Source organism: Castor canadensis, chromosome 8 (genome assembly GCF_047511655.1).
Source record: "Castor canadensis chromosome 8, mCasCan1.hap1v2, whole genome shotgun sequence".
In the NCBI taxonomy this organism is placed as follows: domain Eukaryota; kingdom Metazoa; phylum Chordata; class Mammalia; order Rodentia; family Castoridae; genus Castor; species Castor canadensis.
In genome coordinates this window covers 19,827,278-19,842,208 of record NC_133393.1, presented here as the reverse complement: position 1 = coordinate 19,842,208, position 14,931 = coordinate 19,827,278, and the positions used below count along the sequence as shown (strand labels likewise).

The 14,931-nt window shown below is 43.0% G+C and overlaps 1 protein-coding gene across 5 annotated transcripts in view; it reads right to left on the bottom strand.

Moving 5' to 3' along the window:
• Window positions 1-14,931, bottom strand: part of Slc26a8 (solute carrier family 26 member 8) — a 64,763-nt gene that overhangs the window by 37,111 nt on the left and 12,721 nt on the right. For 4 of the 5 annotated variants that reach the window (XM_020168911.2, XM_074082340.1, XM_074082338.1 and 1 more), the window contains exons 4-6: window positions 10,588-10,704; window positions 8,324-8,505; window positions 892-1,056 (exon numbers count right to left, since the gene is read on the bottom strand). In XM_020168911.2, coding sequence (XP_020024500.2) covers window positions 892-1,056; window positions 8,324-8,505; window positions 10,588-10,704 — 464 coding nt within the window. The remainder of the gene's footprint in view (window positions 1-891; window positions 1,057-8,323; window positions 8,506-10,587; window positions 10,705-14,931) is intronic. The other variant, XM_074082339.1, reaches the window with a different exon arrangement.

The window sequence follows — 14,931 nt, the reverse complement described above, 5'->3', positions numbered from 1 at the left end:
AAAAAATAACTAAAGCAAAATGGGCTGGGAGTGCTCTAGTGGCTTTTGCCCAGCAGGTGCAAGGTCCTGAGTTCAAACTCCAGTACTACAAAAAAATCCAAAAAAAAAAAAAAAAAAAAAAAGGGAGAGTAGGCATGTGGGCCTGATAGGTTTTTTTTTTTGAAGTTGAAAAAGAGATATTAAAATGTCCAATAAGAAGAAAATATGCTTTATATGTTTCAGTGTAACACAAAGCCCCTAGGAGTTTTATCTATCAGCCTGCTCACTACTAATTTTCTCAGACCAATTCTGTTCTTTTTTGCAACACTGGGTTTTGAACTCTGTGCCTACACCTTCAGCCACTCCACTAGCCATTTTTTGTGAAGGATGTTTTTGAGATAGGGTCTTGCAAACTATTTCCCTGGACTGGCTTCAAACCTTGATCCTCCTGATCTCTGCCTCCTGAGTAGCTAGGATTACAGGTGTGAACCACATGCCCAGCTCCATATCTGTTCTTCAACTGGGCTTCTTTTTCATTTTTGCCCTCAGGAGCTCTTCAGCTTTTTTTTTTTTTTTTTAATTCTTTACATGTTTCAGAATACCTATCTGCTATGAGGCACATAAAGGGGAAAATGATGCTGGGAACAGTAACTTCAAGACCAAATTTTAACGTCCAGCTTGTTAGTTTACAAGGCTCGGCTGAAATGGTTCTTGTGACTGAGCGCATGCTCCACTTGGCTTGGACAAAGACCCTAAGTCTACAAAAGATGAAGTTATTTCTGAGAGCCCCTGGACAGAGGTGCCTGTCGTCTGCATCTCTGGGGAATGGCAGAGCCCTCCGCGCGGTCCACTTGGCTTTGGAGGCCAGGGGCGAGACGCTGCGACTGGGCATGCGCCGCGCTGATTACTCACATAGAAGAAGGCGATGGGACCTGCGTGGAAGCTAATCACGACCCCGAAGATGCAGGTCAGCTGCGACAGCATGATGTGCAGAGCGGCTGCGGCCAGGTAGGCGCGGACGGCGGCCTCCGGGAGGTAGGTGGCTACGAAGCCCACCCCCAGCATCCCCATGAACAGCTGCGGGGACGCAAAGCGCGGGTGCCATCAAACCGCCGCAGGGACTCAGAAACTGCTTTGTAAAAGCAGAGACAAGCGTGCAGGGATCTGCCTCCATTTCGTGTCCTCTCTGCTCTAAGCCATTCACCTTGCAATCCAGGCGGGACAGGCCTGGTCAATAGCATCTTTACAAAGAGGACACTGCCCCCCCCAGGAAAGGGACAGCAGAGCCTCTGTGGGGCAGACCACCGTCAGGCAGCAATGACCTGCTTATCCAGACCGCTGTCTTCAAGTGATGACAGCAATGACAGCTTCTCTGAGCCTGTCCCCAAACCAGGACTGAGATAATGTTCAACCTGGCCACACTGTGACTTGGGACTGTTTAATCCTGACATCCACCTTCTCTTCTGCCCCCAGTGCTTGCTTTGTGTAAACCTTCAGCTCACATCTGTACCCCAAAGATGGGCAGAAGCAGCTGTTTTGCGTCTTTCTGTAGCATATGGGTCACAGAATTAACCTCCTTTTTCTGCCTTACCTCTTTATTTGGCATATTGGGGCAAGTGGCTGGACCCCACACGTGAAACCCCTGAAGTTTGAGCCTGGGGCCTAAAACTGCAGTTTCAGCACTGAGGTAGGATAGATAGATGAGCTGACAGGGAAATTACAAGTAATAAACATTAAAAGGGCCAGCCTCAAGTTAAAGCCAGGAAGTAAAGGCTGAAAACCCAGAGCAATAAGCTCCCACCGCAAGAACAGAGAAACGGAGGGGCTACCTGCCTCTACCTCCCCCTCTGGATGGGGAGATACAGAAGAGTGGAGGGCATGCCTGGCAAGGGGAAGCATGGAACCCACCTGGTTCTTGTCCCTGTGCTTTGGGTCAGCCTAGACACAACTCTATGGTTCTGAATAATAAACAGCACCCACTGGCCATGTTTTAGGTAACAGACATGCCCCAGAACACACTGACTCCAGTGATTAGGGGTTGGTACAAGATTTGACCACATGTAACTCCCCAGCATTCCCTAACTGGAGAAGTACAAAAACCCCAGATAAGAAAAACCCATTTTGAGTCTTCATTCTTCTTCTTTCTTTGTCTCTCTCTCTCACCCCCTTTCCTTCTTTATCCTGTTTTGCTAAAATAAATCCTTGCTAAGCTTCTGCCTTTTGAGATTCTCCTTTTTCTGAGATCCCTTGAAATGCTTTTCATGGTGGATCTTAACTTTCTCTGATTTGTGGAGGGGACCTCCTTGTCTTCTCCCTTCCTCTGGTGACAGCACCAATGGGGCTCTCCAAGGGCCCTGCACCTGCTCAGAAAGGAGGAAGTTTCCAGAAAAAAGTAAGGAAGGCCTCTTTGGGAGCTCTTTTGACTCAGTTTCCCCAATGAACTGAAATAGCTGAGATGGGATGGGTCCTTGCATGTTCAACTCAGAAGCTCCAACAACAATGAGACCACCCTGTTTGCTTCTTTGCTCCTGGACAGTGTCAGCTCTTAGGTCAGTGCCTGAGAATTTACTGCCCTCCAGGCTGACATGGAGGAAGCAGTGACAGGGTGATCAGAAGGGAGGAGCCTTTGCTCTTAGAGACCTGAAAGCCCTTGAGGAAGGCAGCTTTGCCCAGAGAAAAAGACAAAACTGGGGATCCAGCTCAAACCTCTGGTCCTTTGACTATTGTCTTTACTCGGAATGATTAAAATGGATTTATTGATGTTTCTAGGATTATATGAATCCTATAAAGTCACATAAAATTAGTATAACCTCTATAAAATCATATAGAATTCATACAATGCTGAATACATCAGTAAATATAATACAGGTTAAGCATTCCTAACCTGAAAATCTGAAAGTCAAAATGCTCCAAAATCCAACATTTGTAGTGGGCCAATGTGATCCTACACCTGACTTCATTGCAGTCAAAGTGCAAAATAGTTATAAAATTATCTTCAGTCTATGCAAATAAGGTGTATATAGAACAAATGAATTTTGTGTTTAGACTTAAATTCAATTCTGAAGATAATCTCATTATGTATATGCAAATATTGCAAAATCCAGAATCCTAAACACTTCTGGACTCAAGCATTTCAGATCAGGGATACTCGACCTGTATTTTAAATACAGGTTGTTACATATACATATACATATGTAACAAAATTAGATACACCAAACTATTAACATTTTCTAATTTATACACGTTTTTACTCTTTGAGACATTTTTACAATATAAATGTCCACTTTTATAATAAAAAATACAATTAGAAAATCGGTAGATAGAGGGTGAGTCCCCAATCTCCATAAAGGGACAGGTTAACAAAACTGGCACAGAGCCTAGCATCACAGCACACATATGTAATTCCAGCATTCAGGAGGTTGAGGCAGGAGAATCAGGAGTTCGAGACCAGCTTGGGTCACATAGCAAGCCCTTGTCTCAAACAAACAAAACAAAAAACTGATACGGGGCAGCAAAGACCAAGAAGGGGAAAGACCAAAAAGGAAGTCTAGAAGGCTACACTTCATCCTCTACTGCTCTAGAAGCTCTCCAAAAACAGACTTGGAATAACAGATCCTTTCATTTTAAATGATTTTGTTCAAAGCTTTCAACCTGCCATGCCGTGTCTCCCCTAGTGTCTTACTGTGCACAGTCAAGTCAGGCCCTTCTGCTTCCCGTGGTCTGTGGTGCTGGCTGAGTGCCACTTCTGTGCTGACACACAAGCCCCTCTCTCCTGCCACTCTGCCAATCCACGCCCATCACCTCTTTCAAGAGCTCACCTAAAGTTCTCCCCTTCAAAGAGATGTGGTGAGAGCATGGATTCTGGGGTCAAAGACCTGGTTCAATCTTGGGGCTTTTGCTCCAGGCTGTGTGAGTGTGGATGAGTTCACTAACTCCCTGAGCCTCAGTTTCTCCTCTGAGATGTAAATAATACTACCGACAGGGTTTTGTCTGGATTACATTACATACCACGTGAAAAACACCTCACTTGAGTCTGAAAACAGTGAGGACAGAAATACTAATCACTTATGCTTCCTGCCGTCCTTTCTTCTACATCATAAACGACAAGTACCTGCCAGCACCAAAGAGCTCTCCTCTGCCCTCTGTGAGGTGGCATTGCATTCTGTGTCAGCATCATACTCTAGACAGCCGGTGTTATCTGTCAGGGTTGGCCTGCACTAAATATTGAAATAATGAATGAAACAGCGGTGGGGGCGGGGGGCGCTCAGGAGATAGTTGTTTCTTTTCCAGAAACTTCCAGTCAAACTAAAGATGATTCTTTTATGACACTGGTTCTTTTGCCACCGAATTCACATTCGTGAATATTATTTTGTATAGTTTAAGATTAGGACACAAACAGGTCCTGTTTGGGGACAGATACTGGGGAGGGGGAGAGTGAATGGAGAGAGCAAAGAAGGGCGAATAGAGATGAAATTTTTATACTCATATAAAAATAAAACAATGAGACCTGTTGCAATTGTTTTAAGAAGAAGGGAGGGGATGAGAATGATGGAGGGGGTGAATGTAACCAAGTTACATTGTAAACACATATGGAAATGTCACAATGAAACCCCATGTACAACTATGCTAATCAAAATGTTTTTAAAATAAATTTTGAAAAACACCTCCTGACTAGTTGAGATTACAGCCTCTGGGCCCAGACTAAACTCTCTTATTTTTAATTTCACTGATTTGTAGTCTTATCTTTTTCCTTCTGTTTATTTTTGGTTTAATTTGTTCTTCTTTTTCTAGGATCTGGAGTTGGAGCTTAGATTATGAAGTCAAGAGTTTTCTTTTATTTTACTGTATGCATTTTATTCCCCCTTCCAGCACTGCCGTAGCTGTGTCCCACAAATTTTGATAAAAATTTTTCATCTACTTCAATGTATTTTTAAAATTTCTCTTGAGACTTCCTCTCTGACTCATGGATTATTTAGAAGTATGCTGTTCACTGTCCAACTACTTGGAGATTTTCCTGTTAACATTTAGTTATTAAGTTCTAGTTTGATTCTGCTGTGGCCAGATAATATTCTTTTTAATTTAAATTCTTTTAAGTTTATGAAGCTTTGTTTTAGGGCCCAGGTATTGGTATCCTGGGGTGTCTGTGGGTCATTGAGAAGAATGTCTGTTCTGCGGTTACTGATGGAGCGTTTTACAAATGTCTCTTTAGTTCTGCTGGTTTATGGTATTGTCGGATTCTTTTATTGCCTGCTGATGTTCTGTCTAGTTTTCTGTTCTTGAGAGAGGAGTGAAGTCTCCAGCTCTAATTGCGGATTTGACTATTTCTCCTTTCAGTGCTACCAGCTTTCTTCACATATTTTGTAGCTCTATTGTTTGGTGCATACATACTTAGGATTGCTATGTCTTCCAGGTATTTTTCAACTTGAGTTATAATCAACAAATAAAACTGCGTATATTTTAAGTGTACAACATGATTTGATATACATATATGTTGTAAAATGATTAGCACCATCGAGTTCATTAGCACACCCCATTTCTTCACATAGTGAGAAGGTAGACTGACCCTTTCGTCACTGCCTCTGATGATGTTTTCTGAAGCCTATTATGGTAGTCATTCCTACTTTCATTTGACTGTTTGCGTGACATATTTTTCCATTCGTTTACTTTCGATCTGCCTCTATCATTGTTTTGATGTTAGTTTCTTATAAACAGTAATTTAAAAAAATCCAATCTCTATCTTTAATGTAATGATAAGTTTGGCTCAAGTCTGCTATTTTTCTTTTTATTTTCTATTTTTCCATCACCTTTTTTTTTTTCTGACGCCTGTGGGCTCCTTAAAAAATATTTTTTAGAATTCACTTTGACTTATTTATAATATTTTTGAATATAACTCTTTGTGCAGCTTTTTAGTGGCTGCTCAGGAATGACATTACACGTGTATATTACATATGCAGTCTATGGTGTTGACATTTTACTGGTTTGAGTGAAGCAAAGAAGCCCTACCTCCCTTCCTGTCTGTTTCTACTAGAATTGTTTTAAATATTTCCTCTATATTGATTTTGGAACACATCAGACAGTTATAATTTTGCCTCAATTGTCAGTTTCAAAAACCCAAGAGCACAAGGCAAGTCCTTCGTATTTAGCCATGTTTTTACCCTTTCCACTCTTCCTTCTTTCTTCCCCCAAGTTCTCAGTCTTTTATCATTCCTTTCCTTTAGTTGTTCTTCTAGTGTCAATCTGCTGGTGGGGAAGTCCCTGTTTTCTTCATCTCAATTCCCTCTGCATGCCTGAAAGGTATTTTCACCCGGCATAGGAGTTTGCACTGACAGTTCTTTTCTTTCTGACAAGAAATTTGCTATTGTTTGAATCAACTTCCCCCATAGGTAAAATGCTATTTCTCTTCCTGTTTTCAAACTCTTTTTTTTTTTAACCTTTGCCTTTAATTTCAAAAGTTTGACTATATTTTATTTCAGCATGGGTTTTTCTGTTTAAAGTTTTCTTAGCCTCTTAAGTCTGGAGGCTTGTATCTACAAATTTGGGGAGTACATAGCTAGCATTCCTTTAAGTACTTTGACTCTGTCCTCTTATTTATTTATTTACTTATTTGTTTGTTTTTACAGTCTCTCTATGCTACCCAGGCTGGCCTGGAAATCCTGTGCTCAAGTAATCCTCCTGTCTCAGTCTCTCTGTAATAGGTGCTTAATAACTGCTTCTGCGCCGGTGACTCACACCTGTAATCCTAGCTACTTGGAAGGCTAACACTGGGAGGATTACAGTTCAAGGCCAGCCCAGGCAAATAGTTCCCAAGACCCCATCTCCAAAAAATCACCAGAGGAAAATGGACTGGATGTATGTCTCAAGCAGTAAAATGCCTGCTTTGTAAGCACAAAACCCTGAGTTCAAACCCAAGTCCCACAGGAAAAAAAAAAAAAAAGAAAGAAAAGAAAAGAAAAAGCCAACTGCTTTTGTTGAAAACCACTGACTCCTTACTTGGGCCCAGGAATTAACGAAAAGTGGGAGGAAAATCTTGGCATTCCTGTCTCCATTTTGTATCTATGTTCTTTGTTCTAATCATTTACCTTGCAGCCACCTTGGAATCAAGAAAGACAGGATTTATGGATAAGGTGTTACAAGCAGGGATGGAAAAAACTGCCCTCAAGGAAAGAAACAGCAGAGATCTGCTGGAAAGCCCACCAGTCAGGCAGCAGTGACTTTTTATCCTGACCAGTGATGACAGCACTAACAACTCCAGAACCCCTCCCAAAGCAAGGACTGAGGTTGTCACCCACCAGAACACACCTGTGACCAGGGCTGCTTAATAATTACTCATACCTCTCTCCCCTTGTCCCCAGTTCTTTGGCTATTTAAAGGCAAAACTCATGTCTGTGCCTTGAGGATGGCTGAAGATGGCTCTTCCCTCAGCATGTCCTAGCCATAATAAATCTTCTTTCTCAACCTTTCACCATTATTATCTCTTTGTTTGGGAGATGATAATGGGGTGAGGATGTGGAATCTCAGGAGTTTGGACCTGGTGTGCCTAAAACTCAGGTTTCATCCCTAGCTCCTGGGACCAGACGCATGCACTACTGTGCCTTGTGATTCTAACTCCTTGATGTTAAAGCCTATGCATAGGCTCTGGCATTTTCTCACTTAATCCTCACAAGAACCTTGCAAAACAAATATTATTCCCATCTTATACATAAGGAAACTGAGGCCCACAGAGGTAAAATAATATCCCAAAGCTCACACAGCTCATGAGTGTCAGGACTTAAGCTGCCCACTGTGGTAGCCTGCCTTTGTAAACTCCCAATAAATCCTTCTCAGCCCCAGGGAGATGCTAGAGAGTGGGTTAGTTGAGAAGAAAGAGAAATAAAGCTGGGAGATGTGACCTGAGTTCCAATTCAGGAAATTAGACTTTGCCAAAATACAGTTTGAGATTTTAATGAGTCATTCACACTATTGTTCCCTTGTCATTGAGAAAAGGGATTCCAGGTCTGACTCTAATGACTATTTACCCCAAATACAGAGCACTATTCTATATTGAAAGAGTATAAATTTCAACAGGTAAACACAGGAGTGGAGCTCTGGGTCCCAGGACCCATCTATCTCTCTTTTAGAGAAAAGTTCACCATCTTATTCTGAATGGGCGGCGGGTGATTCCTGAGGAGGGAGACATTTCATCTCTGCGGAGACAGCCCGTGCATACTCCCAGCACGTTCTCCCAAAATAAATCTCTGATGTTCCAGGAATGTCCCAATGGATCACAGAAGTAATTAAAGGAAGAGGTCCACTTACGGCCCCTTCGTTTAATTCTTTTTCAGGGGTTCAGAGGCTCAGATCCTACCTGGATAATCCCAGTCAGAAGAGTTGTGGTTGCCACGGTGCTTAAGGATCTGTTGTAGTTGACAAAGAAGGAGGGAGCAGAAAAGTCATCCTTGAGAAAAGTTCCTAGGATCAGGTGACCACTGTTGAATGGCCTCTCCTTTAGGACGTTGATCATCAGAGCACTCACAAGGAAGAAGGGACCTGTGGAAGAAAGTCAGGCAGAAAGGGAGGTTTCAGGGTCTAGACAAACTGATAGATACTGACAAAAGCAAAGCGTTGTCTGATTTGATGTCGTCTTTGATCTGAAGAACTTGTCTTACTGAATAGCAGCCAGAGGAAAGAAAGCAGGGAAGGGGACTGTGACTCCACATATTGAGTTTAGGTGTTAGCCTGTGCACCATGGCATGTGGACATCCTGCCATGGATGTGTGGGAGTCAAAGAGAAACTGACTGGAAAGGGCTATCAGACTCAGCCACTGTGCCCACACTTAGCCAAAGTTAACAAGAAGATGATGGTGAACCGGGCATGCTGCCTCACGCCTATAATCCTAGCCGCTCGGAAGGCAGAGATCAGGAGGATTGAGGTTCAAAGCCAGCCCAGGCAAATAGTTCCCGAGACCCTATCTTGCAAATACCCAGCATAAAACATGGCTGGGGGAGGGGCTCAAGTGAAGAGCACCTGCCTAGCAGGTGTGAGACCTTGAGTTCAAACTCCATACCACTAGAAAAACAGAAAGAAAAAAAAGGAACATAAATTAAAAAAAAAAAAAAAGGTACTTCATTGACTCCTCATGCTGACATGTACACAAATAGGAACAAAAGCAAATTTACCTTTAAAGCTGCTTATGAGAAACAGGGCTCTAGCAGCATTCGAGCCTGACTGTGAGGCCCCGAAACTTAGGAACATGGGAATAAAGCCATTCTCTTGGTGTTCGAATGCAAAATCGACACACGGTGTTTTTGAGTAACGTACACAGTATTGTCCTTAAAAAAAAAGGCAGAGTAACGAGGTACATCTAGAACGTGGGACAGTGACCAGACTGAGTATGCAACACACCTGGAGAAAGAGTGCCTGCATGAAAATGCTTTGTGTGGGGAAGCCCAGGAAGAGGCAGCCGGCGAGGGACTATTGGGACATTTTACGATTTGACTTCTGTGCAGTTTCATCAAGATTATGTAAGCGCACTGATGGCCTGACATGACCTTTAACTCTGCTGCTCCCTGTGGTCACCATTCTACTTTTAAATTAGTAGATAGCCAGGGACTGGTAGCTCCCGCGTATAATCCTCACTACTCAAGAGGCAGAGAGCAGGAGGATCGAGGTTCAAACCCAGCCCAAGCAAATAGTGTGAGAGACCCTATCTCGAAAAAACCCATCACAGAAAAGGGTTGACAGAGTAGCTCAAGCTGCAAGACTGCCTGCCTAGCAAGTATAAGGCCCTAAGTTCAAAACTCCAGTGCCAACGGGGGAAAAAAAATTAGTAGATGGACTTTTGACTCAGGGAAGGAACTGCTTATCCATAGACTTAAGTGTTGTGATTACCACTGGACAGCATTTTCTCATTATAAATTAATAAGCTGACAAGCTGTATTATAAGTTAGTCCATGGAGTTTGGTAATTATAGGTTCAAATGATGAAGGAGTATTGGAGAAAAATCATTTCTGGGTTTTCTGGGTTGAGAGCAGATTGGCTCCAACATGTAGAAATTTCACCCAGGAAGGTACCTGTGCTCTTTAATTCCCTGACAAACATCTTTCTGCCCTATTTTTCTGGTGGTGACATTAACAATGACACGACAGAACAAATATTTATCTCTGTAATCTTATCAGTAGCCAAGAAGGTAGAATGTTCTTCTTTGTCCTTCGTATCTTAAAGATGGTTTTACGTCAGGTTCTGTCAGGGTCAGATCTTCAATGTCTCCAGCTGGCGGTGCTACTGGAGTGGTGGAAGCATTACGAGGTGTGGCCTAATTAGAAGTAGGTAATTGAGTTGTGCCCCTCAAGGGCATGTCTTGTCCCTGATTCCTTTTTCTCCCTCCTTGTGTCTCTCTCCGTCTGTCTTTCTCTCCTTCCTGGCTCCCTTGATGTTCTGCCTCGCTACAGGCCTAGAAACGGTGGATCCAATGACCATGGACTGGAACCTCCAGAACTACCAGCCAAAATAGACCTTTAAGTGGATTTGTCACAGTGACAGAAAGCTGACTGACCCGGGTTCCTTAGCAGTGAGTGAATGACTGAGGCAGAGACTTCACCGACCTCCTGTGGTGCCAGGACTGAACTCACCAATGGACATTTGATGGCATGATCCAAAAATGACGTAAATCACTGAGGAACAGAAGGCCGCATAAGTGACATTGAGAGGAGGGATCAGTTGCCTTGTCAGCAAGCTCAGAGTCAGGCCTGCAGAGAAAGACAGGTCACCTCAGGAAAGGTAGCTCAGCTTTTCTAAGTCACCTTAAGCAAAAACTGTAAAGAATATTTAGAAAAAAAATGGTCAATGCATACAGCTGCCTGAGGGTGGTAATTATATCCCTGACATACAGCTCTTAATTAGTACCTTTTATCATCTACTTTACTTCCTGGTTTCTTCCCCCTCCACTCCCTCCGTGTGTGTGTGTGTGTGTGTGTGTGTGTGTGTGTGTGTGTGTGTGTGTGTGCTGAGTCTGAACTCAGAGCCTCTGAATATGCTAGGCACTCACTCTACCATGTGAGCCACACCTCCAGCTAGCTCTTTTTGCTATGGTTATTTCGGAGATAGGGCCTTTCTTTTTGCCCAGGCTGACCTGGACCACAATCCCCCTATTTTACACTGCCTGCTATTGCTGGGAATGACAGGTGTCTGCTGCCATGCCTGGCTTTTTTCCTTTGAGATGGGGGTCTCACAAGTTTGTTTGTTTGTTTTTTCCCCTAGGCTGACCTGGAACTGGGATCCTTCTGATCTCAGCCTCCCAAGTATCTAGGATTATAGATGTGAGCCACTAGTGCCAGGCTTATATTTTGTTTTGGGGGCAGGTCCCACTAGGGTGGCTTCAAACTTGTAAACCTCCTTCTTCTACCTCCTGATTAGCTGGGATTATAGGGATGTACCACCATGCCTGGCCTTCTCTTGCTATTTTACCGTGTGCTTTTTTTTACATCTTGGTTCTTTCTCATAGTCTGAAATGCCTTTCACTGAAGGTCATAATGCTGAACAAGGGAAAGAATAAGATTCCTGATTCCAACATCTCATAAGCAGCCCCATCCTCATCCCTAATCTGGTAGGAGACTGAAGACAGAGGTAAGGAACAAGGCAAGACTCACTGACTTGCCTCTGAGTTGACATACGGTTTTTCTTTTTCTCTTTTGTGTCTTCCATATGCCAACGACTACAATCTCTTCTGAGGATTTCTTCAACACATTTCTTTTCTAAGATGCACCATATGAATTTGGAAATTCTTAAGCAAATGGATTAAATATAGGGTGCCATCCTTTTGGAGTTTCAAGCCCATTCTTCCTGCCTTGAGGGCCATCCTCCAACTTACATCCTAGCAATACACTCATCCAAATTTAGTTATGACTCCGGTGAACTGGTTTATTGCCTTACACAAGCAAGGCTTCTCACTGGGAAACGTCAAGCACATTCAAAGTAGAGTGCATATAATGAACTGCTTCGTGCTCACCCTCCGTCTTAACAACGGTCACCCATGTCCCCTCTGTGCCCCACTCCGCTCCACCCTCCATCATCACATCTGCATATATCTCAGTGTGTGTCCCTGAATGATGACTCAATGTCAACACCATCATCATCCACTCAATTTTCAAATATCCCTGATTATCCCCTAAATGGTTGTTGTGACAGGAGGTCTCAAAGATGACCCATTTTGGTTACCTGGTATTCATGCCTGCAGTGTGGCACAGACCTAGGAACTTGCTAGGGTACAACAAAAATAATGGAATGCCTCTTCTGAGATGAGGTTTCAAAAGAAGACAAAACAAACAAAAAAAACCCTATGACTTCCATCCCAATTGCGCTTTGGCTAGCTCTCTAATTCAGGTCACAGGCTGCCAGAATTGGCTTCAAAAGTGTCTGACCTGTGCAATCACACAGACCTGGACTTAGAAGGGTCTCACACTTGGTTTAATGCTTTGCTGTCACTATTTTAAAATTCTGGCTGGGAGCAATGACTCATGCCTGTAATCCTAGGTACGCAGGAGGTAAAAATCGAGAAGATTGTGGTTGGAGGGCTGCCTGGGCAAAAAGTTAGCAAGACTCCATCTCATCCAGTAAGTTGATTGAAACAGTGTGCACCTGTCCTCTCAGCTACACTGGAAGCACAAATAGGAGGATTGCAGTCCAGGCTGGCTGGGCATAAACACAAGACCCTATTTGAAAAATGACTAAAGCAGCTGGGTGCTAGTGGCTCATGCCTATAATCCTAGCTACTTGGGAGGCTGAGATCAGGAGGATAGAGGCCAACCTGGGCAAATAGTCAGTGAGACCCCATCTCCAAAACAACCAGAGCAAAGTGGGTTGGAGATGTGGCTCCATCCCACATCTTTGCAAGGGCAATGCCCTGAGTTCAAACCCCAGTCCCACCAAAAAAAAAAAAAAATCTGAATAAGTTCTGACCTAGGAGTCTTGTATTTTCATTTTGTATTGAGCCTACTTGTGCTATTAGCTCCACCAGCTGCCACTGTGAAGCTACTAAGTAGCCTATTAAGAGGCTCACAAAGGAGAGAGCTCAGCCTGTCAGCAAACACCAGAGTGAGTGTGCAGGTGGGTCTTCTGAGTTCCATTGACAGCCAAGTGAATGACCCTGGACACATCTTCCAGCCTCAGCGGGGCTTGAACTCAGAGCCCCGTTGCACTTGCTAGGCAGGCACTCTACCGTTTTGAGCTATGCCCTAGTTTTTACTCATTTTTTCCAGTAGGGCCCAGGCTGGTCTGGACTGCAATACTTTTATTTATGCTTGCTGCATAGCTGGGATGACAGGCCTGTACTACCACACTCAGCTTTTCATAGATTAAATCAGGGTCTCACTAACTTTTTGCCCAGGCTGACCTCAAACCTCGATCCTCCCAACCTCCATCTCTGGAGTAGCTAGGATTACAGGCATGACCCACTGCACCCTCTTTGGTTGCTGTACCTCTTAAATCTGTCATAATCTATAGGTTCATACTCCACATTTTTTCTTAAGCAAACAAGATTCTAATGGTTTCAGGTACTAGAAAGCATGCTCAAATTAGCTTGCACAAAATAAGAAATTTATTAAAAGGGCACACCCTTTTACAAGTGGCAGTTGGGCCTCATCAAAGTCTGGAACTATAGCTAAAAAGTCATTGGGGTCCAAGGTTGCCATTTGACCACTGTTTGCCCCCAGAGTTGCATAGTGTCCTGCCTTTGCTTCCAGTTTGGGCTATGGTGAGCAATGTTTCTACGAATATTCTTGCATGTCTACCGCTGCACAGATGTACAAGTTCCTTGAAATTATAAACCCTTAATTATAACTTCTGGGGGATTGACTAGACAAAGCCAAACTGTTTGTCAAATGGTTGTACAATTTTCACTCCTACCACCGTGTGGGACAGCTCCCATTGTTCACATCTGTGCTAGCTCCTGACGCTGTCAGATTGTAAATTTCCACTCTATTTCGTACTAACAATGCCCAGTAGCCTCAGCTAGTTGTTTCTTCGCGAGGTTTTAGGAGGAGTGCATCTTTATTACAAATAAATCACCTGTTTGTTATGTATATGTATTACAAATAACCTTTTTAATTTTTATAGTGGCTTTAAATTTTGTTGGTGGTGTTGGTACTGGGGTTTGAACTTAAGGAATTACACTTGCTAGGCAGACACTCTGCCACATGAGTCACTCCGACTCCGCCAGCCCTATAATGGCTTTGAATAGACAGAAGTTCTTAAATTTTACTTACTGTATCTATCAGTCTTTTACTTCGGGTCTTTCTTTTGCTTTGTGTGTCTTACTTAATAAATCCTTTTGACCTCAAGATCATGAAGATATCCTCCTATGTTATTCACAAAGATATTGTTTTACCTTTCACATTTAGGTCTTTAATCTGTCACAAGTAGATTTTTGTGTGCGGCATGAGATAGGGACATAAAACGCTTTTCCATGTTTGTATACAGTTACCTCACATTTAACATTAAAAAGCCTATCTCTGGCTGGTGGAGTGGCTCAAGTGGTAGAGTGCCTGCCTAGCAAGTGCAAGACCCTGAGTTCAAACCCCAGTATTGCCAAAAAAAAAGCCTATCTCTATAGTGATACATCTGATAACATGGCACTCTCTTCTCTGTTCCATTGGCCTAATTGTCTATCCATGCAATACCACTGTCTTTTGTTGCTGTTGGTACTGGGGATTGAGCTCAGGGCCTCACACTTGCTAGGCAAGAGCTTTACCACTTGGCCACACCCCTAGTCCATCACACTGTCTTACTTTATTATTATTATTATTAATCTAGTAATAATTTTGGTAATTTAATCAATGCCATTATTATTGTGAAATATAATATAGAAAACGGATTAGACGAGATGTCCTCAGCAATAAGAAGAAACAAACTACTGATACCTATAATTTGCATGAAGATCAAGATACAATACTGAATGAAAGAAGACAGCTTACAGAATC